The sequence below is a fragment of the Pelodiscus sinensis genome, chromosome 32 (assembly GCF_052426305.1).
Source record: "Pelodiscus sinensis isolate ZL-2025 chromosome 32, ASM5242630v1, whole genome shotgun sequence".
NCBI lineage: Eukaryota > Metazoa > Chordata > Testudines > Trionychidae > Pelodiscus > Pelodiscus sinensis.
Window position 1 is genome coordinate 8,098,541 of NC_143083.1, and position 27,173 is coordinate 8,125,713.

At 45.3% G+C, this 27,173-nt stretch overlaps 1 protein-coding gene across 1 annotated transcript in view; it reads right to left on the reverse strand.

The window, feature by feature from the left end:
* Positions 1–27,173, reverse strand: part of KDM4B (lysine demethylase 4B) — a 193,820-nt gene that overhangs the window by 29,478 nt on the left and 137,169 nt on the right. Inside the window, exons 10-14 of the mRNA XM_075903063.2 lie at positions 26,819–26,857; positions 19,624–19,796; positions 11,480–12,006; positions 3,605–3,725; positions 958–1,136 (exon numbers count right to left, since the gene is read on the reverse strand). Coding sequence (XP_075759178.1) covers positions 958–1,136; positions 3,605–3,725; positions 11,480–12,006; positions 19,624–19,796; positions 26,819–26,857 — 1,039 coding nt within the window. The remainder of the gene's footprint in view (positions 1–957; positions 1,137–3,604; positions 3,726–11,479; positions 12,007–19,623; positions 19,797–26,818; positions 26,858–27,173) is intronic.

Here is a 27,173-nt window from a genome sequence, read left to right on the forward strand (position 1 = left end):
TATGGATGTATGCAGAGAGAGCAGAGATTTGCTTTCTCTTTAGGAACCCCTAAACTGCACCCCTCAGCTTGAGAACTTGCCAAGCTCTCACTGTTGGTTAAGGAAGAGAAGAGCATGAGTCCCCCAGCTATTAGTAGAAGGGGAAGTTTGGTACAGTCCTGGTGGCCTTGTGTCGTTCAGGGGTTCTGACTGTTTTCTTCCTGAGGGCCTCTGCTTTCCCATCATGTTATACAAATTCCATGACCCACCTGTGCCATAACAATTGGTTTTCTGCATTTCCACTGAAGTTGGGGGTAGCAAGCAGGACAACTGCCCAGTGCCCCATACCACAGTGGGCCCCATGAAGCTGATTTCCTCAGGCTTCAGTTTCTGCTCCAGGTGGCAGGGTTCAGGCTTTGGCCTTCTGCCCTGGGTCCTAGTGAGTCTAATGCTGGCCCTGTTCTCTGGTTTGTTTTGATGGACACTCTAAACCTTCTACACCCCACCTCTGGGGCCCTGGTTGAGAACTGCTGGTGTAGACAACCTACATACATACGTAGCACTTATGTTCCCCACCAAAGGATCTCAAAGAGCTTTGTATTTCAGTTCTCACACCACCTCCCTGAGGTAGGCAGTATTCCCATTTGAAGTAATGGGGGCAGAGAAATTAGGTGAAGCACCGAAGGTTACAGAAGAATTCTGTGGCAGAACAGAAGAATTCTGTGGCAGAACTCAACACAAGACAATCTGAGTTTAGCTGCATATTCCCTTGCCATGGAATTTTGTTTTACTTAAATAAAATTAAAAATTAAAGCAAGGAAAATTGAAGTCTGCTATTTCCAGATACACGCTCTGGTGCACATATCCAGGGCTCTGACTTAGTAATTTACAATAAAAGTCTAAATAATCATACGGATACTATGAAAACAAACTCACACTAATCTGATTCAAATGCACTGCAGCAGTATCAGAAAATACCTGGGTATAAGGGTAGAAGAGGGTACAGACAGCACAGTAGGGCTCACTTAGGGCAGCAGCTGCATTGAATTTGCGCTCAGCCGGGAAGTTATGTGCTTTATTCTTCCACTGCAGGGAAAGTAAAGACTTCAAAGCCTCTGGGTCACTCACATCCTCCTCCCCAGAAAATGGAAACGTTTCTAGAGTAAAATGAGCAAGGAGAAGTGTCTTCAGTATGGATGAAATGCAGCAAGAGGGTATAAAATAAACACTCCAGTGACACTTAGGAGAAGTAAGAAACACCACCATCACTTAGTTCTTCTATAGCACTTTTCGTCCATTGGTGTCAAAGCACTTTGCAAAACCAGCAATCATTATCTCTCTCTCTTACAGACAGGGAAACTGAAGCACAGAGGGAGAGCGACTGGGCCAAGCTCACATGACAGGTGAGAAAAAAGAGAAGAGAACCCATGTTTCCCAACCCTCTGAGTCCCAGGTTCTGTGCTTCGGACCACACGGCCTCCCTTCGTTAAGCCGCGTTCAAGGCATGCAACACAGACCTATAGAAATCTGCTTCTCTCCAGGCAGCAGTTTCATCTTTCAGGAAATTGCCTGATGAGTTGTTTGTCCAGGCCAGTTCCCAAGAAGGCCTGAGCATCATCCAGTCACCAGCTGCGAGTGGCAACTCTGTTCTCAATTGTGGGTGCACTTTGAATTTGGCTCTCGGGCATAATTTGTCTGGGTTCTACTCTGCACTTTTCCCCCCAACCCTTTTTCATCAGTTGCAATCTACTGAGCAACCTTCATCTGCTTCTGGCACAGGTCTGGCAGGCAGCAGTTTGTACCCAGGCATTCTTTGATTCTGCAGCTGTGGAGTCCACCTCTTGCCTCAGTTCTGGGGTCCAGTTTCTAAGCATTCATTGTAAAATAGTTTCTCATCTCTACTAGTACAATGAAAACTTTCCATGCGTGGCACAAGTATAAAATACCATAGCATTGCCCAAGTCTGCCAAAAGCCCAAAGCAATAGCTCTGAGCAGTAGGGAGTCTCCTGTACATCTCAGTGCTATGTCAACTCTGAAGCCTAGTAACACACAAGGACTGTTCATTACTTGTCAGGGATGATTTTAGCAGAAACATCCCAAAACTACTTCCCTGTTCTTTCCTGGGTGTCAAAGCCCCATTCCTCCCCTACCGCACTGCCAAAGCCTCTCCTTGACAACTTTGACACATTCAAGTGCCTGAGGCACGTGGAAAAATGAACACTTGAGGCAGAGCAAAATATTAATGTAGCAAGGGATAGGATACCGATTGTATTATTCATTCTCTGGTTTAATTCAGTGGAGACCACTCTTCAAAAGCCTTTTGAATCTGCTGCAAGATTTTCAGCCTGATGCTCTGCAGGACCACAGGAACCAAGGGGCCCTGTAGTCAGGTCTATACCTCAGTTTGCCCAAGAGGACCTCAGCATTTGACTCTCCCCCATATAATTCCATTTATTCTAGAGGAGAATTAGGGAACACGGGTTCATGCCAGGAGCTATATACCCAAAAGCTGTACTTTCCTCTGGCCAAGGCTACGTCTTCACTATGGCCGTGTCCAGACTCAGGGGTTTTTTCGGGAAAAGTAGCCTTTTCCCGAAAAAACTTCCCCTGCGTCCAGACTCAAGCCGCGTTCTTTCGAAATTATTTCGAAAGAACGCGGCTTTTCTTTCGATGGCGGTAAACCTCAATTTACGAGGAAGAACGCCTTCTTTCGAAAGTTCCTCTTTCGAAAGAAGGCGTTCTTCAATGTAAAGAGGCCGTCTTCGAAAGAGAGCATCCAGACTCGCTGGGTGCTCTCTTTCGAAAAAGCGGATTTCTCTTTCGAAAGATCCGCCTGCAGTCTAGACGCGATCTTTCGAAAGAGGCTCTTTCGAAAGATGCTTTCGAAAGAGCCTCTTTCGAAAGAAGCCTGCAGTCTAGACATAGCCTATGAGTGAGAAGGGAGATTTCCCTTATCACGTACACGTGTGTGCACTAGTTCTCACCAAGCTAACACACGGCTGCAGTAGCTCTGGTAGTGGCCATAGAGACATTGCCTAGCTGTGCCAAATATGTGCACACGGGCAAGGGAATTACACCCCTAGCTTGTAGTGTAAACATAGCCTAACAGTGCCAAACTGCATTACCTGTGCTCAGCAGTGCAACAATGCCAGCTGTGTACAGAAGGCACTTATAGGGAAATATCAAGTACAGCTGGGCCAACTGAAAGTGATTTTCTAGGCTGGTATTTTGAAGTCCTGATCTGCCAATTGAGTAAGATCACAGACTTACCTTTTCTCCTTCCCTCTCTGCTGCACCTGCAGCCTGTCTCCAAACAGGAATTTAATCACTGATTGCCTGGAGCGTTCTTCCCAATTTCCCCATGATGTTTCCCCCCACGCTTCCGGTAGCCAACAGATCTCACCCAGAAAAGTAGAAAAAGGCAGAAACACACACTAGAGCAGGGTTTAGTGTTCAGCAACACTTCCTTTGGAGTGCATAGAGCCCTGCCACAATGTGTAAGAATCTTGGGCCACAACGTTATATTAGGGCCACACCAGCAATTTGTCTGCATGTGACAAGCCACTGGCTCGCTAAGCAAGCAGCCCACACACATCAGTACTCTGGAAAGCCATTTGCTCTCACCTTCATCACTTGAGGTCTCCTGTTTAACCACAGATAATGGGGATCGGGTCGGTGGTTTGCCCAATGGATGACGGCGACTTTTCTTTATCTCCATCTTCATTTTTGAAAAAGCAGAAGTGGCCTGAAACAAACCAGAACATGTTATGTGGGAACCCAAAAGTTTTGGGGAGTAGAGGTGCAACAGAGACCAACTCAAGCTAATTCCCCAGGATGAGGCCTTTAACCCACACAATCATCAGCACCTCTGGGTAGGATCAAAGCACTCCTCACCAGTAATTTTGGTAGATAGGGCCAACATCTTCCCATAAGATCATGCCAGGTAAAAGAAATTACAGCATTTTCCTCTAAACAATATAATCTCAGTCAGACGAGGTTTGCCACTGTCTCTAGCCTCTGAAAAGTTGGATCAGTCATGTCACAAACATACTCATTTTATTTCAGCTGGATACCCCAGGGTAAAAATTTTCTCTCAGGGAGTTTTGAAGTGCCCTTCATTACAACATCTAAGGTAAATGAAGTCTGAAGTTAGAGATCCTTCGTAGATTACAAGGAATTTTCTGCTCTTCTTCACTCCCTGGACAAGGTAGCTTTGTGAACACCTTCACACTCACTCTCACACTCATACACCCCTACACCATCATCCTCAGGATGGACACAGTGGAAGTGCTTTGTCAAAGAGTAAGGTCTTGCAGTGAGCTTCGAGTGTCTTGGAGTGAGCTTGGAGTATACTCCAGGGGGGCCTGTTGTGGCTCACTCCATTGAGGAACTAGGGAGCTGCATTCTGCAAGAACTGGGACATATGTATTTTATCCACAGTCAATCCCAGAAATAGTGAATTTCAGTCACCTATCCTGGAGGTGACCAAGACCTTGTCTACACTAGAGAAAAATGATAGATAACAATGCCTTTCAATTGGTGGAAAGCACCCTTGCATTCTGTCAAAAATCTGCTATAACAGATTGTTTTGCTGGGTGTTAATGAAAATTATCCTGAAAATTTTAGTAGCAAGTTTCAATCAATGCTAACTCCACTGATTGAGTACCCAAGGGGACCCATCCACTACAGCAGAGGTCTCACTGCTGTGCTCTACTGCATCACCCACTGCAAAACTGGCCTCTCTGGTCAACTTTCTCCACACAGCTATACAAGAATCAGTGTCGTAAGAAACCACCTACCCATACATGTAGCATTGCCTGGAGTTTGATTACAAGTGATTTTCCAAGTGACTTTTTGAACGGTATTTCAATTCGACTAGATTGCAATTGCTGTCATCGTCTTGTCCCATGGTAATCATACCAGGCCATGAAATTCAAGAATGAATTCAACAACTTGCAAACAGTCATTTGGTAAGGAATCGATTCAAAATGTCTAATCCAAAAACAAATTTCACTTTCCTTACAGTGTTACATTCAAAAGCGTGAGCAGGTTTGGAAGCCTCCTTCCGATATCTTGCAAAGTGGATATATCTTGGTCCTCATCTGATTTCCACTCTTGCAGTGTAGTGAAGACCCTCCAGTGATGACCATCCCAACCTCAGCACGGTACTGTGGTGTTCCCAGAAAAAAAATCTCTGGCTAATGTGGATCTGGCAATAATCCCTCCACAAAGTTGAGGAAGAGAGTTTGGAAATATGATACCTTAGTGTTCTACTGCCTGGTCCCTGGAAAACCTTTACACTATCTCCTCTCAGTGAAGCGATCAGCATGCCCCTTCCCAGTTGGGAACATAGCACAGGAATGCCACAGGCTGTAGGAACTTGTCTGAGCAGCTAGCCACATTGGTATCAGGCACCTAGATACAGCAGGATTTGTACCAGATCTCCAGCCAAACGCTCACTACCACAACTTGGCTGAGGACAGCAGTGGAACTCTGGAGAACAGATCCGCTAAAATCAAGATGACAGGCAGGAAAACCCAAATTTAGGGAGGGGAGAGATGAGTTGATCCTTGTCAGCCAGGACCCCTTGACAGTGAAAGCCACACAAAATAATACTGGCCTTGCCGGATTACAATTCTAACTTCTACGCAGCTTAAAAATCAGAACATACTCACTGTGACCATTTTGTATGGGTTTGGGGAACATGCGTGGGGTTCATAGGGCTGCTAACATGAGTGTTTGTGGAAGGATAGATAGAAGCCACACACGAATGTAAACATCTACTGCTCTCACTGTCCAACATCGTTCCCCCTCCCATCTCCACTATACTGACTCCCCCTGTAATCTCCCAGCTCGACAGATGCACCAGGCCGGGGAAACGGCAGGTTAAGTGGCAGAGCTACATCATGCGGCCAAACCCCAAACAGACGACAAATAGCAAAAAAACAAAACCAAGAATAAAAAGGCACAAAGAGACCACAATGTAAGCAGCATAAAAACAGAAGCATTTTATTTCTCCAGAACAAACCATGCAGGCTGTGGCCAAAGCATTTACCTCCCATTGCACCTGCTGGCCCACATGCCACCCAGCAGCTGCTACACAGCATGCACTGGTAACAACAGTATCGATGGCTTTCTTTGGTGTGAGGCACATGCATTAGCGCCCATGTTGGCCTGCTTTGAAATCACCGCACAGGGAGTCGGCAGTTCAGAGGCAGCATCGTTGTCCTTATTAGGGCATTAAGAATGAAAGGGAAGTGCATTCCATGCTACACAGCAGTCAGAAGTGCAGCTCATCACAGCTCCAGCAACTTGTTGATTTTACCCCTGATCTTCCTCCAGTCCGCAGCCACTATATCTGAGAAACACTTATACAGGAGGTGTTTTAACCGGGCCACCACATTGCATGGCAAAGCACATTTCCCTCTACCCCCATGATAGCTAACAGTGCCTCGCCATTCCCTCAGCTTATCAGGGGGAACCATACGGGAAAATAAAGCCGCGGCGTATCTCTCCGGCTTGCCGCTAACTCTCTTGAACATTTCCCTTCGCTCCCTTTTGGGAATCCTCCTCAAGGTGATATCATCCAGGGGTAGGGCAGCCTGCAATAGGTTAAGGGTAGTTACTGTATTTGTCATTGACAAGTTATCCCTGACTTCCCAGCCACCTCCCAAAACCACATCACAAAAATGCTCCTGGACAGGACTATGCAGAAGACAATAGGGGAGGACAATAAGCAGCCTGCTCACTATTTGGGACAGACTGCACAACTGATCAGATTTTATAGCTCAAAGCAAGGATAAGAGAGACATCAAAACTCTGCTGTACTGCAAAGCCTGTGTGAAGGGTTATTTATAATTACTGGCACCCTCTAACTGTTTTACCCTTTTACGTTGCTTAACTATTGGCAGCTGTGATCAATAGGCAAGAAGTCCACAAAGACACCAAACTAACACCACCCCTTCTCTAAGACACAAAGCCAAAGGCAACGCATCTGTTAAACTGATGGAGTTGCAGTAAGTTTACCCGTTGCAAAGCAAAAAGTTGTGACTCGTCGGACTTGTTCGGTTTCCCCAGCATATGACCACCCACACAAGGGCAGGAATTTGTCTCATGTAATTCCCTAACCTTCTCTCGCAATTCACAGATATAGGAATTTATACGAGGGCATAAAAGGCTTATGGAAGGGATGTGTCCTCAAGCTCTTCTTGCTATAGGACTCCCTGTTTTTGCTCAATATCCTGCATTTTAAAAAACTGAAAATATCCCCTATTGGAAAGTTCCCTTCATCCCAGTTCGTGGTCTCAGGTGCATCGAGACTTTTCACTTAAGACAAGAACATTTGCAAACGATATTATGTATTAACTATGAAAAAAAGTGTCAGGTTTACCTCACAAAGCATTCAAAGTGTGTATGTCTCTGTATGTTTATTTTGGGGCATCAGATCTGCTCTAGTTTCGCTAGGGATGTTAGATATGGCTTATTTCAGTAATCATATAGCTGCAATAATTTTTAGTGGTTACACGGTTACTAAAATGCTTCTCCCAGGGGTGGGGCCGTTAGCCAGCACACTCCTGGTTCCCAGCCCCACTCCTGGGGAGCCCCCTGGGACCCTGCACTGCTGCCTCTGTATAAGCAGGTGGAGCTGGTTTGTGAGGGGAGCCGGTTTAAAAATTGGTTCTCTGTGGGAGCCGATACACGCAGGGGGCTGGCCTGAAAGCCAGCTTTCCATGTGTAACGAATTCCACATGTTCCCTGTGCTGCTGCCTCAGTAGCGCCACAGGAACCAGCACACAGTGGGATCTGGCTTAAAAGCCAGTTCCCCATAGGCACTGGCTCTCAGCTTCCTCCCACGCCCTCCCTTGCTTGCTGCTACTGAGACAGAGGCAGCAAGTGGTGAGGTGTGAGCATGCAGTCTTTTGGATTAACCAACAAGCCCAGGCTTATTGGTTAAGCGTTTAAACAACTGTACACTAACATTCTTAGTTGCTGCACTATTACATTGGAAAAACATAATGGCCATTTTACCTGTATTTGCCTAGAACACAATGCAACTGAAAAGCAACGTCGATCACTAGCATAATAGATTTCACTTCACTTAAAGACTTCAGTAATTCAGGCCTATCACAGGGTAAGGTTCTGCAGCCTGCAATATGCAGATCAGACTAGATAATCATGATGGTCCCTTCCAGCTTTAAAGCCCAACGTCAGGTCTACACTATACCTGGTAGACTCAGGTTAAGGTATGCAATGTAGCTGGAGTCAGCTTACCATAAGCTGAGCTTGGCAGTGACCTGACACCGAGAGGCCAACAGGAGCAAACGATTGCATTAGCTTCCCTTACTCCTGGCAAAAGGAGGAATACTGGCTGCTGGTGAGGACACCCTCTGAGTACAACTTAGCGAGTCTTAGCTAGACTCACTAAACCAAACTCTAGAAGATCGACTGCAGCAGCAGCAATCTTCCGTGTAGTGAAGACAAGCCCCAAGAGGCTACAAAATAATCTAACCCCGGTACACACACACATTCCGGCAATGAAATCTAAGCCTTTGCCAAGTTTCCAGAATAGGTGCACAGAACATCCCTGATCCAAGTAGCCCTCTGGCTAGCTACTCTGATAACAGTAGTTCTTGCCTCCATATCTGTACAGCCTGATGCAAGTGTCTAGGACTACCTATTCCAGGAATCTTTAAATATCTTTCATATATATTGTGCAAAACATAACAAGCAGAGGCAATATAAAAGTTTAAAGACACTTATTACAGGGTGGCCTTCAGTCTACCACTGACTCCGCTGGTACACTCCATTTGCTCAGGGTGTGGCTGAGTCTTCCACTTCCTTGAGGATTTATTTTCATAAACTCGGGAAGCCCAGATTCAGAACAGAAGTAGGGACAGTCATTTCACTAACGTTAATGCAATTCGAGGGAGAACAGAGGTCTAAGTTTTGGACTTTGTGGAAAACAGAGAAGTCTGAGAATCGCTGGCACCTTCCCAGGCCAGCCAACATACACATGAACTGACTACAATGATATACCATGACCTGCATCACAGAAGAGCTGTTACTTCTTGTTAAAGTGCTCTAAGGCTTTGCTGAGATAGCAACTGGTTTTCATCAACGTGCTGGTACAACAAAGGAATAACGGTCCTGCACGCAGACCACACACCTCATGCAGTGCATGGTATTGTGAACTTTTTTCACAAGAGTGCCTACAGTGGACTTAAGGACCTCACATGGATTCCTAACTGACTGGTAACTGGAGATAGCTAACTTGCACACTGCTATCACTGCTCATTGCTCCAGGCTGGCAGAGAATCTCATTCTAGTGCTGAAATGTCAGGGAGAGCTCAGCACAGAAGTCCAGGAAAGTCTCTCTTCTTCCTGCACATCCTCCATCATGAGCGCATTCTGGTCCCACCACTCTGCCCATGGCTCAAAGCATCCTTCTCCACCATGGGAAACTTTCAGGAATAAACCCTAGAAATGAACTTCGCGCCCTTATAGACAGGTGGCTCCAAGGGAGCATTCTTTTGGTCTCCAGGCACTCGGCGTGAAGTCCTGGAAAACAATCCACTGCATCTCAGCAGTTGCCTGCGTTGCACTTAACTTACTTTTCCTAACCTGTAGCATAAACTTTCTCCAAAGGGCAAGGAGACACAATCAAGAGTATTAAGCTAACCTACGTGGTCCAAAATCTTTGGAAATAATCCTAGTAATGAGGAAACTAATGGGATACCCCATAGCCAATTAGCAGAGTTTCAAAAAGAATATGGGAGTTTAACTCCTCCCTTCCCTCAGTGGCATCCCACAATAACTAGCAAACACTTCCCAATATAGCACGACAACAGATGATAGTGCTGGGAACTCTGGTACATTCCTAACGGGCCTTGCACCACAATCAGCACAGCATGGCAGCAAAATTGCATGTGTCTTTAACCCAGTGCTGCATTACCAAAGTGGAAGTTCTCACATGGACAGCTACGCAATTGGGGATAAAACCAATACTGAAAGACCACTGATAGATTTTTCTAGTGTAGACAGGGCCTGTGATATTGTGATATTATGACAAGCTCCTTATTCAGGAAAAAAGGGCAGATTTTCCTAGCAAGCTGAAGGTGGCAGCTTGAATGCCTCTGATACCTCCTGATCATCCTAGACTCAGGGTTGAGTCAAACAGGATCCAAGGCTTAACAGCTCCTTGGAAAATGGGGAGGAGGGAAGAATGGGTGGAGGAGAGAGTCTCAGCAAGTTCTTACAAGCATTTTCCTCTTCCAGCCAGCATTTCTGTAGCCTAGATTTAGGTTCAGTGCACCACTTTTCATCATACAAAGGCCACTGCAAAGCTGAATTAAATCTTGCTGGAGTAAAGTTCTATTGAGCCAAACAATCTTCCAGAGCATCTCAGTACAACAGTTCTTGCAGCTATATCCCATATACAAGTGTAAGTCCCTATAAGCATTTGACGTTCTACACAATATTAGACATTGGAAAACATACACTCTCTAAAGGCATAAATGGACACAGTATATTCCATAACTATACAATAAAACAAGATACACACAACAGAACACTGTATTTTGTTGCAGTATATAATACAGTCCTCTCACCTCAAATAGATACAGCAAAGTCAGATTTCTGGGAGAAAAAGAAGGAGAACTCACATGGTCGGAAAAAGTTTTCCGAAGTAGTAGCTCTCAACCTTTCCAGACTGTACCCCTTTAAGGAGTCTGATTTGTCCTATGTACCCTCAAGCTTCATCTCACTTAAGAACTACTTGCTTACAAAATCGGACATAAAAATACAGAGTTTCATAGCTAGGGATGCTAGTGTGTACCCGTTAATATGATTAACCGATAAGCCTGGGCTCATTGATTAATCCTAACGGTTACACGCAGCCTCCACCCCTGCCCCGTCCCCACTGCTGCTTCTGTGCAGAGACAGCAGCATGGGAGGGAAACATGCAGGAGCCGATACATGCGGGAAGCCGGCTTTCAAGGACTGCTCCCCTGCATATAAATGTGTAACTGCTAACAAATGCAGTGGTTACACGTTTACAAAAATAAGCATCTGTTAACATCCCTAGTCATAGCCAATATTACTGGAAAATTGCCAACTCTCTCATTTTTACCAGAAAATTATAAAATAAATGAATTGGAGTATAAATAGTATGCTTCAGTGTACAGCACAGAGCGATATAAACAATTGTATAAAATTTTAGATTGCACTGACACTGCTAGTGCTTTTTACATAGCCTGTTGTGAAAACTAGGCAAATACGTAGATGAGATGATAGATCACCTAGAAGACCTCGGTGTAACCCTAGAGGTGCATATACCCCTGATCGAGAACCTCTGCTTCACAGGATGACAGAACTCTAGCTCAGATCCCATGATGCCTATTACTGTGCCCTCAGGACTTTCCTTGGAAGTAATATTTATTGTTATCCTGATAGTCAACGGTTACAGCAGCAGCAAGTGTTAGCTCTCCTTCGGACACATACCTGTAAGTCATTGACCTCAGTGGCAACATCTGCATTTTCTGCTTCTCCGCTCTCCTCCTCCTTCACTGTGAGCTCCAAAGGGACCGTCTGCTCCCGCCAAACCTGGCCTTTTTGTGTGGCAAACTGCTCAAAGGCCTGCTGGCAGGACATGCGCTCCTTTTCAAATACCACCTTTTTGGTCCGTGGAACCACATAAAGCATGGGAATAATGGGTCGGGGCTTAAAGTCTTCCTCCTCGCTTGGCACCTCTGATGGCTGGACGACGTTGAGGGGAACAGAGGGTAAGCTCTTCTCTGCTGTGGCTGATGCTGGTGCTGCTACGGGAATCAGTGGCCTTGCTGCTGGTGCCTCTTCCTCTGCAGGTGGCTGCTGCGGCTGTGGAGGTGGTGGCGGCTGCTGCTGTGGCTGCAGAGGAGGCTGAGGTGGCTGCAGGTGGTGACTGTGATGGTGGTGATGCTGATGATGAGAGTGCTTCTTCTTTCTCTCACCTTTTACTTTTGGAGGACGGCCTTTTACCTTGGTGTCTCCTGTTAAAGAAATGGGCAAGAATCAATGTCACATGCTGAAATGCCAGGACATATTTCACCTTCCGCCATGTACAAGGCTGTTTAAGGTTGGACACAAAGCACTGAATTAATAGGACAGGCAGTAGAAACCCCACTGTCTTTGGAACAGCTGAAACACAAGCATTGGCAAGGCAGGATACATCATGCTGTCCCTCAGCTCTGACGTGCAAGAACTGGCTATAGAAATCAGAACTTCATTTTGTCAATCTTTGTCCTGCCTGCTGAGACTACCAACATGAATGCCGTGTGGAATGGAAGACACCTGTCCACCAGAAACTGAGGAGAGCTCCTAGGTTCATATGCATATTGCATTAACATATGTGATTTACACACCACCAGTCACCAGCCCAGGCAGAAACAGGGTTGTGAAGGTAACTGGAATTCTGACCCTGGAACCCAGCTTGCCTGAGTTACAGCACTGCAGTAGAAGATTAAACACAGTTTTACACATTTCCCTCGCTAGCTGTTTCACATGGTTTCTCATTTGCTTTACTCTTCAGTGGGGAAGGGAAGACTAGCAGAAGACATGTAGCAATGTCAGGAAAGCCTTAAGGAAGCATATGAAATCAGGCACTGAACACAGAATCATAGAACTGCAAAGAACCATAAGAGGTCATCAAGTCCAGTCCCCTGCCCTCAAGGCAGGTCCAAGCACCTTCTAGACTTGGCAAGTGTTTGTCTAACCTGCTCTTAAAAATCTCCAGTAACAGAGATTCTATAACCACCCTAGGAATTTATTCTAGTGGTTAACCACCCTGACAGGAAGTTTTTCCTAATGTCCAACCTAGGGATGTTGGCATGTAGTCATTTACATGATGAATCGGTAAGCCCGGGGTTATCAGTTAATCCTAATGACTACATGCACGCACGCACACAAACCCCTACTGCTGCCTCTGCATCAGAGGCAGCAGGGGCGCACGGGATCTGGTGCTCATGGGGAAACAGCTTTTAAGCTAGCTCCCTGCGTATGCTGGCTCCCGTGGAGCTGCTTGCTCCATCCTCCTCTCACCTCCCACAGAGGCAGCAGAATGGGGGGGGCGGCTTTTAAAGAGTACCAGTTCCCATGGAGAAAGCCTCCCCGCCCCCACTGATAGAGAAGCAGCAGTGCAGGGGTTGAGTGGAACAGTGGGAAGCTGGAACACATGGGAAGCCGGTTTTCATTATATCTACATACTGTCATATCTCTCTTACAAAGCAATGGCAGCGCACAAATTCCTTGGGCAACGAGCTGCAATATTTTTCTACGTAGATGGAGACCACCCATAAAACTGAGACCTTCTTGCCTCTCCCCCCACCTTTCCTCCCAATATAACCCAGTAAAATGATTAGGCCAATTTGATTTCAGAGCATTCCAGAAGAGTCATGATTAAAATGTCTCCTGGGCTTTGGTGAGTGTCTCCAGGTCACGATGGAAGATATCTTGACTGTTTCTCTTATTACATATGCAATGAATTATGTTCCCTATGTCCAGCCCTCCCCACACTTCATGAATAGAGCTATCAGTCCTCTCAAAGGAAAGTAAATAATAGATGGTCCATAGACAGATGCCAGCCCACAATTTGTTGAATAAAAGATTGTTTTTCAACTAGAGCTGCTAGGACTGGATGACTCTGTCACAAAAGGTCACTCTCCATACTAATAGGATGGGGAAGGGAGGGTGAAAACCACAACACAGAAATGAGATGGAGAGGGAGAAAATGTTACTCTAATAACGAAGGTTACCAACCATCTCTCCCGCTCAGAAACTGCCATTTATAAGAGTAGCAAAACCCACAGACCAGGCTTAACCTGCTGCAGAAAATCAGATAAGCTGCCACTGAATAATGTGATACTCTGTAAAAAGGATTAAACCCAGAGTACGATGAAGCTGTAAGAATCCCTGCTGACGTCTTAAGTGGACATCTAAATCTGGACATTTCCCAGGAGCGCATGTTCTGAGGGTCTTATTTACACTAATTTATAGAAATGGCAACGAGGCCAGCCCAAATAGTAGTAGTTGTATTTGTGTAAGCAGCACTTCAGATAAACTGGTCTGCAGTATCACACACAGAAAGGAATACTGAATTTCCTTAGAGAAACAAACACATTGAATGAAAGTCAAATTGGATTTCTCCTCAGTCACACAAGAAGAGATCGTGTTTACTCTCTATACACTGAGAGAATTCTTTACACTAGCAACAAAATGAAAGTCATTCAATAGCTTTGTTGACTTCCAAACAGGCTAATTTGATAGCAGCTGGTATTCAGGCCTATATTTAAAAGTTTAAATGTTAAGACAACAAAGAATGTAGCTTACAAATGTATTTGCAAAAGGTGGTAAATATCCAAAACCAGAAATCAAGGAATTGGGAGTTCTGAAGGGGAAAATCTGTTAATCAGGTCTACTTAGTGATGTAGAAGAGAGCTGTATTTTTAAATCACTATCTTTTCACTATGATGGGTTAGAGATTGGGAAACCCTGAGCTATTCATTCATTGAAGGTGAATCCAAATAGCAAAGCAAGAAGACATGAGGACTGAAAAATCCATAGTAGTGCCATTTTCAGAAGGGAGGAAAGGGAGCTGGTTGGGGCAGAGACAGGTAGAAAATGTACCCCAATTTCAATGGAAATTACAGGCGCTTTGTAGTTCCGGAAAAAAAATCAACCTGCTTACATGGGAGTCTAACTTTAGGCATCCAAATCTGAACACACTGCAGAATACTGACTTCATCTGTTACTCAGAAACAACTATAAGCCCAAATATCTGCACTGGCACAGAAGACTCCAGACAGACATTAACAGCAGCAATTCAGGCCTAGCTATAGCTGAAAGCTTTTTATGTTGTTAAAGATACAATTTAAAGAACTGTAACATGGACATGTCAATCTAGCAACAGAGCAATCATAAAACCATAATAGACCAGAACAGTGTGAAAAGACTTTCTAGGAGTCTTGAAGACTATTTCATCATCACATCCCATTAATTCTAAGCTTCATTTTCACTTTCTTAACTCCAATTCATTATGTCTTGCTGTGGAGTCCACACCATAAAACATTCCTCTCCACCCTTTATTATTACACTCTTCAAATTATTTGTGGGGGAACCCAACGGGGTTAAACTTGCAAGCTAACACAAGCTGGAAGTTACACAAGAAAGGCACACTCAGCACAATGGGAAAGGAACACCCATCAGCCACCTGCAGTCAAATAAAGCACAGCTGACTCTCTAAGGAGCAAGTCATAGCTAGCATAAAATCTGATACAAGAACAGCTCTCATTCTAGCAGGAGTGTCTGTCCAAAAGGATGCTAGTAAGTGATCTGAAACATCTTCTTGGTCAGCACTACCTTATAATTTTGATTTGGTATCAAGACAGGATTGTGTTTCACTTTGACAGGACCGTGTTTCACTTTGACAGGACCATGTTGTCCTAGGAACTTTATTTAGGCACCCCCAAACAATGCTGGAGGAAAATAGGGTGACGCTCACAGTAATGTCCTACCAACAATAAAATAATTCAAGATGATATGTCTACTGTATCCTTGACTGAACTATAGCATTCAGGTAGTGCGGGGTTGTCTAATCAGTTTATTATATATGAAACATGCCTTAGGATTAATATGGTTGCAGTTAAAGATGACGACACAAAGTGGTGAACAATAAAATACATAGCTATTCTCTTCACACTTAGGGTCTCATTGCTTATTTCCATGTGAAAAGACGGAGCCCTCCCGTAAACCACAGGAGTCAACGTGCCAGCCGTGCAGCACAGTTAACATGCACAACATGGCAGACAGCACCTGTTGGCAGACACATTACATTCAATCTAACTCATTTAGAGAGAGGAGCAGAGCTGAAAGACTCTCTCCATAACTTCCAGACACAAGGAAATCTACTAAGAAATTCTGAACGCATTGATACTGAAATGATAAATTACAAACATAAAGCTTAGTCATAAAAAGCAAAGAGAAAAAACTGTCAAGTTTCTGGGTGAGAAACCCTTAAAACCACAGCTATTAATATTCAAGAAGTCCAAATCAACAACATGAAACAGACTTATTTCTTGAAAGCTGCCAGTGATCTCTGAAGAATCCTACTCTCCCCCCCGCCCAACTCGCTTTGCTCCTCTTTTCTGTTATAAGTGGAAAATCCCTTTATAACCAGAATAAAAATCAAAGCAAAATGAGGAAGCACGAGTGGGGAGGAGGATAAAGGAAAAAGGGGAGAAAATATACAACTAATTGCTCAGGTCAACCAGGTGCTCACCTCCATACTCCATACAGACTTCAACAGTAAACAAAGGAAAACTGAATTTAGTTGAAATCTGTATGAAGCCTGAGGATGAGAATGCAGACCATGCCATGCAAGAGAACTGCATAATCAGATGTGTTTAAAGCCCTAAGAATCTGCATTAAGATACTTACCCCACTGCTGAAAACAGTTATCAGTACAGTGTCCCACAAACTGCAAAGACGACAAGCTGCTTGTCACCTTTTCTGCAACAGTGCCGGAAATGCCGTTTGCTGTTTCTAAACTAGTCGTTTTAAACACCAGAGAAGTGTGTGATTTAAAAAAATCTGTTTAACTAGAACACAGCCATTCTTTCTCTCCTCTCCTCTCTAGTGTAAGAATCTCAGATCTGTCCCTGTCACTTATATCCAGCCTCCCATGAGGCATCAGTTTATTCAAGCCATTTACTAACAAGCAGTAACTGTTACATTTGTACATGAGCCAAGTGTATGGTTTAATGCACTGTTGGCATTTTCAAGATGGAGTGATGGAAAGTACCTATTCATGCTGTGCTGCTCTCTCTCCATATGCCAATATCCTACCTTTCTTATCTTCCTCGCAGCAGGAGGAAGTGCTGTCTAGTTGACAGAGCATGGGACTACATCAGGAAACAGGTCTTTCACAGACTACCTGTGTGACACCACTCACCAAGACGTTTAAAGCTCTGCTGCCTCAGTTTCCCCCAAATTTAATTGGGAATCATAATGGGGTATACATAATATGAAGATGAATTCATTAATGTTTGTTGAGTGCTTTAACAGTTCCTCAAAGGCAAGTGAAGGAAAAGCTCACCTGCAGCACGAACTGCCACACTCCATACAGCGCTGAGACAAAGTGCTTTAGTGGCAACAGAAAGGGCCCCTAGGGGAAAGAGTTACAGATTTCTAAGGTGTGCCTGTATGGGCACGCACCAAGAATTTGAGGCCCGCCCACCTTCTCGGCAGGGCTGTGCGGTGGCTGCTCAGCTGCTCCGGGCCTGGACCTGTGGGGCCACATGGCAGGCAGCAGCTGTTCTGACAGCCCCAGTGGCCCTGGCTTGGACCGGAGTCACGTGGCAGGCAGCAGCCACGTAGTGGGTGGCAGCTGTTCCGGGGACCCAAGATGGGGCCAGAGCCAGAGCCACGTAGAGGGCAGCACCTGATCCAGTGGCCCTGGCTGCTGCCAGAGCCACGTAGCAGATGCCAGCTGTCCCACCAGCCCAAATTGGAACCAGAGCAATGTGGCATGCAGCAGCTGTTCTGGTGGCCCTGGTCAGGGCCAGGGCCGTGTGGTGGGCAGTGGCTGTTTCGGCAGCTCCAGCCGGGACCGGAGCTGCATGGCAGGTGGCAGCTGCTCTGACACCCAGAGCTGTCATAGCTACAGCAGGAAGCCACCTCCTGTTTCTGCTGCTGTTGGCTGTGACCTGGGAGTGGGACGTGGCAGTGGCCAAGGAGTTCATGCTATGCAACCTGCCAGAGACAGGTGAGAGCAGTCAGTGCCTCACCCATACTCCAGAGCTAGCGCGTTCACGTGGTGCTGCCCACTCCAGATTGAGCTGCCAGTTTCTGGCCTCGCCCCTGGCTGCCCCCTGCCACAGACACTCCCCCGAGACAGTAGCTGCCAGCTCATCCTTTGGCCCGGGGCAGGGAGATCGGGACATGGGGCTGGACTGGCAGTGAGTGGCCCAACACTAAGGGCTGGAAGATACAAGGGAGCCTAGTAGCAAAAATAAATCATAATCAACAGATGTTCTAAGCTCCTTGGGGGCAGGGACCCTGCTGCCTCTGTCTCTCCTGTGTGCTGTCTAGTCCCAGGTTTGCTTTGAAACTTAATCCCTAAAATGTGTTGAGCTGGCCCTCAAATGTTAATGGAAAGAATGCTGTAAACACATGCTGCCTTCCCTGTCTTCTTCTCCTGCTAGTTCATCCCTTGTGCATTTCATAACCCCACTGTGTCAAGCCATTAGTTGGAGCTGAAGACACCCTGTGCTGGTTGAGGGGAAGAATAGCGCTGCCTAAAAATTGATGGGTGCTGGGGACAAAAATACCTGAAATCTTTCTCCTGAGGTTTGATTTCTTGTGATTTGTGCAACTATTTATTACTGATGTTGTGTAGCAACGTAGCACTGGCCTTTAAGAAAAACAGCTTATTGTTCAAACTTTGCAGGTATGCGTGTGGGTGGGTCTTTTTACCTTACCTGTAACTTAAAGCATGACACAGTACATTGGCACTTAGGGTCAGCCACAATTATAAGGATGCTTGGGTAAAAGTTCTGACTTAACAGCTCTTTCTATTCTTTGTGACTGGGAAAGGCTGTTTTAGTATCTTTATTCCATAACATTTAAACATATGAATATGGTATTTGTAAGTAACTGGGAGGTGCCACGGAGCCACACATCTGAACAAGTGCACATGACCTCAATATTGGTGCACAAGACAAAACTCACTCTGCTCAGGGGTGGAAAACCTTAGGGGGAACACTGTTCTCCAACAGTGTGCATCAACACATATCACGTGATCTAAAGAGAAACGCATCATTCAACAAGGCACACACCGTGCCAGACCTTCAATATACTTTCTCCTCGACATGGTGCCTCAAAGCCAAGGCTTTTAAAGCACTTTTAAAAAACTTCTCACACAATAATTCTGCAAGGCTAATAAATAACACATCCACTGAATGGCTGTGTAAAAAGCAGCCAGAGTGAGGTTAAGAGATTTGCCAACAAAACACTCTCAGAGACTGAATATCAGAACTGGGGAAAGCAGCCCTTTTCCTGACTCCCAGTTCCCTGACTAGATAACACTTTCTCTCCTGAAGCGAAGTTGGATCTGGGGGGATCCCAGGGACTTGTGCTAGCTGAGCTATTCAGAGAGAAATCTAATCTTTCCCCTCCACCAGATGGACTGGAGGAAAAAAGAAGCTCAAATGTCTGCCCTCACTCTCATGGCACAGATCAGCTTTATTTGCAGCCTCGGGGGTATCGAATATCCATGGAATTGCACAAACCATTCCTTTTCACAGGAAAAGTGTATCGAGTCATTCCTTTATGCAAAAAATATTCATCCTATAATGCATATTTTTACAAAACCAACAGATCTAGTAAAACTCCCTCGCACTGCCAAGAATGCTATTTGGCCAGCATTCTTAGAGGGAAAAATCAATTGCTTCTGCACATGACGACGTACTTCAAAAAGCACAGACTTAATAATGCGAAGGACCCCGCAGATTGTTCAAAAATAAGCAACGCTAGATACGTTACTTACAAATGCATTCTGGAGACAGTTTGTCCCTGTTCTGTGTTTAAACAATATGCCATCAGTGAATACTTACCTTCTCCCCCCTCAGTCACTTTGCTTCTCTCCTCTTCATCTAGGTCTGGCCCTCTTTTCAACTCCTCCTTCATTTTGACTTCTTCCAGGGCAGTCTCCATAGCTATGACTTCCCCAAGAGACTTCTGATCTTCTGTTTTATGCCTTCTAGGTTGACTTCTTTTTCTGTGAGACCTGGAGGGGCAAAAATAATGTTTCACATAAAGAAACAGCCTTCAGTTCATAAATGATTACCATCTTCCAAAGGGCTCAATATAGCAAACAATCTTCCTGGGAGAGCAAACACAGAAAGGCTAACTACAGCCTATGCAGACATTTAAAATAGAGCAGACAATAGAGCAGACATTTAAAATTGAATAGGTAAGCCTGACAACATCTAAATTCATTCCCAGGAGCCGTGAAAGACAATTAATTTGAGGAGTCTCTAAGGCTCCCCAAGAAAGCTTTCACCGTTATTAATGTAAACTGATGCTACGTAGTTACAGTAATTTTAAACCACATTTTAAATCTAACTTTTTTGCACAAATTCTGCACATTTTCTATGGAAGTAGAGGAAAAATGGGCCATATTTTGTTCTTTGCCTGCAGTCCACTTTTTCTTTTCTTTTCTTTCTAGACGTCTGTCTGCCTCCTTACAGAAATCAGAGTATTCTGCAAAGGAACATAATCCAGCTGTCAGGCACTACCAACCACTGCCAATATATTCAAAAGCAAGGCACAGACAGCCTAGGGCACGTCAACACAGACAATCTATAGCTTTTTGAGAAACCTGATCCAAAAGCAGGACAACTGACAGGGTTCAAGGGTGATGGAGAAGCAAACTAAAGAAGCACGTTAGCTATCAAGTATCAAGCTGACACTGATGGCCTAGTGGAGACAACACCCTGAGTGTGACATGGCCTGTTCATGAAGTCCAGGAGGGAGAGGATTGCAATCAGAGACTGTGAGGGGCGAGGGGACAGGAAACCACGGAGTCTCTGAAGTTTAAGAGCCACATTCCATTTAGTTTTTAAAATAGCATCTAAAATAGATCTCTGAACCCTGAGTCTGAGCCTAACAAAACCTTTATCAGCAAAGACTGATTCAAAGAGCTGTGATTTTCATCATTTTTAGCATGCAGAGATTTTCAAAAGTAGCAGCTTCCATATGGTGTCCCCATTCCATGCCATTGCATCTGCCAGCACATTACAAAGGAACGCAATGTCATCTATGACAACTCATCTGCCCAAGACTCTATGCTACGAGAGCCTGAATCCAGCTTCACATCCTCCGAACCTGTCCAGAAACTCAATTGCTAATTAGATTTGGAATAGAATGAAGTTAACAGAGCCCTTAATGAGGCAACAAATCAAATAAGGAGAAAAAAAAAACTTGAGAAATAATGAATGATTAACACAGAAGAAAGTTGATCCACATGCACAGTAATTTATAATTGCTAGACTCTAACCATATGGCCACCATCTAAGTATAGATGTTAACTTCACACCTGCAAGACGCTCATTAACCAGAACATGCAGCTCAACCCAGAAGGATCAGCTTTTCTCCTCACAAAGATCCTAAAAACTTGCTACCTCCTCAGAGGGGAGAGAAATGAACACAATCCTGTTAGAAGTTAAATCTTCTGTAGCTGGTAAAGCAGAATCAAGTTTTCGAAGCTATTTGTATGAAAGGATGGGTTCTGCTCCCATTAGCAGTATAGCACAAAGGTTGCAATAGGCTGTAAAGCTTTAACTACTGGATGCAATAACTGATTCACAGTGCTCTGCTCCCTCCTTCTGAAGCTGCAGGGCTATAAACATGGAGAAACAGAGAGCACTCCCATCTGACGAAACGTCATTCCTGGCGTTACAAGTAGATGTGTTCATGTTACTAGAAGAAAGAGACTGTGTTACCTACCTGGATCTATTTCCAGTATTAGAAATGGTCAGACGGTCTGTGAAATCTGGTTAAAAGGAAGCAAAGGGCAGCGGGGGGGACAACTGACTTACAGGGCACCCTGGGTGGGAGGGGTGGGGGTGAGGGTTCTATGCTCCTGGAAAAGGGGGGCCTCAGGCAGAAGGGGTGGGCTGGGGGTAGCCAGTCTTCAGCGCCATCTCTTTCCTCTGGCAGCCCATAGAGCAATAGCAGCAGCCCTAGGCCCATTCTCCCCACCGACCCCACCCCCCATCGCAGGCTTGGAAATGAAGGTGATCTTCCCATTAGAACGCTGCTTTGGAGAAATCAGGTTGTGGAGTCCCTAGCTGATTATGGTGTTTGAAAACGATTTGGAAAGAATGGAAAAGCCAAAAAGGGAGCATTTGTCTCTTTTGAAAAAAAGATTTATTTCAATATGACTTAAGTTTGAACCGTGAAGTATTTGGACAAACTCACAGAACAAGATAAACTTCACCAGGTAAGAGACGCAGGGGTATTCAGGCAGAATTACTTCAGTCCAAGAGTTGTAAACATATTGGGAAGTAAGGTCACTGGATCAAATAACACATTACATGTTAAACAGCTTGAAATGTGCATCAGAGTGATTTCTGAATAATCGGGGAAGCAATGAACAGGGTGGACAAAGGTAGGCAGGTCTCTTACAAAAGCCAAGGTCAACTGAGGGGCTTCAATGCTCCAAAGTAGGCTCTCACAGAGCAAGATGTGTATGGGGAACAAAGAGAAAGAAGGAAAGGAATAACACTTACCATTCGTAAAGTGCTCTGTGCCGACATTAACATTCACAACACACCAGGAAAGTGAGTATCATTTCCAATGTACACACAGAGGTTAAGTGACCTTGTTGAAGGCCAATAACTCAGTCACAGTTCAGAGAAAAGAACCCAAGAATTCTGACTACCAGACCATGCTGAGTTTCCTGAAGCTTAAGTCGAAGGAAGTGAGTGAAATTGATTTAGGAAGATTGGCTCTGAGGTAGAGCAGTAGTTAAGAAGCCAACTACCTGTAAAATTATTTCAACTGAAGTATTTTAGGACCCTCATATCAAATGAGCAGAGAATTTCCCACAACACTCAGTTCTCTGTAAAGTAGACAGGCTGATTATAGTATGCAGGAAAGCACAGAGCAGGATCAGATACTGTTTTTTAAAAGCTACCTAGATATTCTGCCAGAGTTATCAATTTAAATAAATTTCAGATGAAGTGGCGCCATCTCTGGAAAAGCTCTAGCACTGCACAATACTAGATAAGGGGTCAAAACCAGCCTGCACATTGCAGAGCAAGCATTGTGGGAAAGGAAATGATAGAGAGGTGAACAGGAGAGCATGCAGAAGAGCACGCGCACACAGGCTGTTTGGCTTCTATCTGGATACATAAACCTCTACAGTAATTCAATTTCCTCTTTATAAAGATTTTTCCTCTTAAAGAAAGCATGATGAAGGGAGAAACCATTCTCCTTCCAGATTCTGCTTGCTTCTCTTATTGGCAGTCCATTTATAAAACCTTCTAATCCAATTACACTTTTTGGAATGCAGCTGCTGTTTATTGGCATCCAGTTGTGTTGACCAATTAGCTTTAGCCACAATCAATTAACCATTATGCAAATACCCTGTCAGTGTAGCATCTTCACTAGCCTAGGTTTATTCAGTGATAAGGATGTGAAAGACAAGTCGACTATCCGATAAGCAAATGCTTATCGGATAGCTAGTCGACTAGTCGATTCTCCCTGCCTTGCTGTCTCTATCAGATAGAGGTAGCAAAAGGGGGTAGAAGAGGTGGCACTTCAAAAGGACAGCACCACACAGGTGAGCCTGGGCTCCAGGTGGCACTACCCCTTTGAAATGCCGAGGAAGCATTTCAAAGGGGCAGCACTGCCTGGATCCCTGGGTCAGCTGATCCTGGGCTCCATGTGGCATTTCCGCAGAACCCAGGATCAGCTGGGGACTTCCCAGCTAACCCCAGGTTCTGGGGAAATGCTGCACAGAACCTGAGGTCAGCTGGAGAATCCCCAGCTGATCCCAGGTTCTGCTGAAATGCCATGTGGTGTCCAGGATGAGCTGGCATGTCCCCAGCAGACCCCGGGCTCTGCGTGGCATTTCAAATCGGCAGCATAATGTGGAGTCAGGGGTTAGCAGGGGACTCTGAGTCCCCTCCTCCTCCACTCCCAGGCTCCTTGAGTGCGCTTCTGCTTTGAAATGCTACGCTGGGGACTCTTGTACATTTCAAAGTTGGCATGCTGCGTGCAGCCCGGAGTCAGCGGGACTTCCTGCTGGCCCCGGGATGCACCCGGTATTCTGCATTCCTCCTTTGAAATGTACAAGAGCCCCAGTAGGAATGCAGAAGTGCCTATCAACTAGTCAAGCAGAGATTCCATCGACTACTCAACTGTAAATTAACCATAATTTAACATCCTTACTCAGTACTAGAAGACTTGCCCCGCATTGCCCGGGTCCTTCAAGACAGGGGGCTGGCAGCGTAGGGGGGTGCAGGCTGAGGGCAGGGCCTTGGAGAGGGGGGTGGAGGGGAAAGAGGCAGTGGTGGAGGAAGTGAGAGTGAGGGTTGAGAGGTGCTCAGGTGGAGGTCCTATCCAGTAGGGTTCTCTCTCCCCCAGCCACCAGGGGTCTTCTGCCTCCCTCCAGCCCCTACAGAAACCAGGGGCCAAAAGCCAGGGGCGGGGGAGTTGGAACGGGAGGGCTATTTTCCTGGTCTGGTGACAGGCATGGTAGTGGAGACCCAGCCCTGCTGCCCCCAGTGGCCACTCTTCATATAGCTCCTCCCCTGCACTCACTGCCCCCAGTGGCCACTTTCAGTATTGCATCCCTCCTCTCTGCCTCCTCACTTTCCATGTTATGGAAAACAGTTCAATTCCCAGCACTTCCCATTTCCTTAGCACAACAAAACCCTGACCTTGGCTTTAAGTTAGTATAAGAGGAAGCTGCATACCAACTTTGGTGGCCCTAGATCTTACTGTTTAGGAGGAATTCTTGAACAAACAGACTCTCAGACGAACAACAGAGCAACATTCATAAAATACACAGATATCAGCTGTACAAACTAGAATGGGACAGACAAAACTCCTGAAAAACCTCTCTCCTAACAGAAGAAGATGAACACCAGTAGGAAATCAAACAGAGATAAAACAAAGAAGCCCCCACAGACAGTACCTGAAAACCCTCCATGGCTCTGGGATCAAACATAACTCAAAAATCAAACACGACTTTTCAGCTCCAGGTGAGGAGGTTAAGGACTAGCCAACTAGTCGACTATCCGATAAGCAAATGCTTATCGGACAGCTGAGCTGACTAGTCGATTCCTCCCCTTGCCGCCTCTATCAGATAGAGGCAGCAAACGGGGGGAGTAGGAGAGAGGGTACTTCCAAGTGGCAGTCTCTGCGTTTCAAAGCAGCAGCATGCACGGAGCTGACCCCGGACTCCATGCGGCACTGCCCCTTTGAAACATCTCAGTGGTGTTTCAAAGGGACAGCGCCACACAGAGCCCATGATCAGCTTTGTGGAGCTGCCTCTTTGAAATTCTGGGTGAAGCCCGGGATCAGCTGGGGAGTCCCCAACTGTGTGATGCTGCCACTTTGAAACACCAAGCAGAGCCCAGGAGCAGTTGGGGACTCCCCAGCTGATCCCAGGCTCCAGCATGGCATTTCAAAGTGCTAGAACCCGGGATCAGTTGGGGAGTCCCCAACTGATCCTGGGTTCCATGGAAATGCTGCGTGGAGCCTGGGATCAGTCCCCAGCTGACCCTGGGTTCCACGCGGCATTTCCACAGAGCCCAGGGTCAGCTGGGGACTTCCCCAGCTGATCCCAGGCTCCAGCGTGGCATTTCAAAGCGCACAGAGCCTGGGGTCAGCAGGGGACTCCCCCGCTGACCCCACGCTCCATGCGGGCGCTTCCGCTTTGAAATGCACAAGAGCCTCTGCTGAGGACTCTTGTACATTTCAAAGCTGGCAGGCCCTTGGGCAGCCCAGAGTCAGCAGAACTTCCTGTTGGCCCAGGGCTGCATGCGGAGTTCCGCATTCCTCCTTTCAATGAGTTCCGCATTCCTCCTACAAGAACCCCTGTGGGCTAGTCAAGTAGTCTATGGAAATTCCATCAACTACTCAATTAGTAAGTTACTCGTTAGTTAACATCCTTAGCTCCAGGTGTTCAATATTAAGAACAGTATTACTGGAATAACAAAGATCTAGCCAACCCAGGAAAACATCTTCTGATTTAATAAAAACGAGTGACTGTTTACCAAAGAAAGAAAATAAAATAGGGGCAGGGCTCTTTGTGTGGGTAGATTAATGGCACTAGATGGCAATTTGTTTGCAGAGATAATTGATGTGAGCATGGGTGAAGCAGAGAGGTAGTTTGGACAAAAGGACAGAGAAAGTCACACAAGAGATTCTGGAGTGTGGCTCCACAGTACACAGAACAGGAAAAGCATCTTCCAATAAAGCAGCCTTAACTACAGCTGTTCAAATGACAAACAAAGCAGGCAAAAATTAAAAAGGTAATCAAGGTCCTGGAGGGTAGTGTAGGATTGCTTTCTTGCACAGGTTGTTGAAAAACCTTCACAGTTGTAAGCTATTTTAAAGTGAATTCTGAATATAAATCCAGTGTGGCAAATACAGTAGATACTGACAACCATCTAAAATCCAGCATCACAATGAGCTCAGCTCAGTCAGACATGTCGGCATTAAATGACCTGACAGGGATATTCGAAATTATGAAGAGATTTGATAGAGTGAAATGAGAAGCTGTTCCCATACTAGGATAAAGAAGTTTTAAAAACTCAGGGATACATTCAACAGTAGGAAGCTAGGAGTAGATTTGGAATCCAGGCCAAGCTATTTCTCTTCCAGAGAAGCAAACACGGAGATAATACGGTTTAGTTGAGACTAGAATTGGATTATATGAGTAGAGCACAATAAATGCACAGCACTGAGGTTTGAGAATGGAAAGCAGGAAGAAATGGTTAATTAACTCATTTCCTCCCACCAAAGAAAGCATGGGGCAGAACTAAATGGGTTTCAAATGTTGCTAAAGATGTCAGAGCCATCCTCTTGCTCTACATGTTTATGCCATGCCTTGTGCCCTTAGTATCTGAGCCCCATCATCTTATCATCAGGGCCTTAGAATTGGGTTCTGTGCAGTCCAGCAGGCTGTTACTGAAGAGTTCAGTATTCCTTCTGCCACTGTTATAATGTTATTCCTTTTTCCTAATGGGGAACAGGGAAGCCAACAGGGAAGGAAAAATGGAAATTACATACCGGTAGCTTTGTTTGCTGTCCTCTTCTTCATCTCCCATCCTACAAAACAAGAGTTCAGTAGAGCAAAACATTAGAGTGCCACTTGCTAGGAAGGAAGCCAAGTCAAAATGACTATAAAGCACAGGAGATTTAGAGAGACACATGCTACTCCTTTTCCCTCAAATCATTTAAAAAGCATCCTAACAACAAACAGAATTAGGAGACACATACATATGTATAAAATAGCAATGGAGTATAAGTGGTGAGAGGAAATGAAGATAGGAGAATTACAAACAACAATTACTAGCATGTAAATTTTCCCCTTGTAGCATGGCCAGTCCCCAACCTACAAAACAAGATGCCATACAGCAAGCAA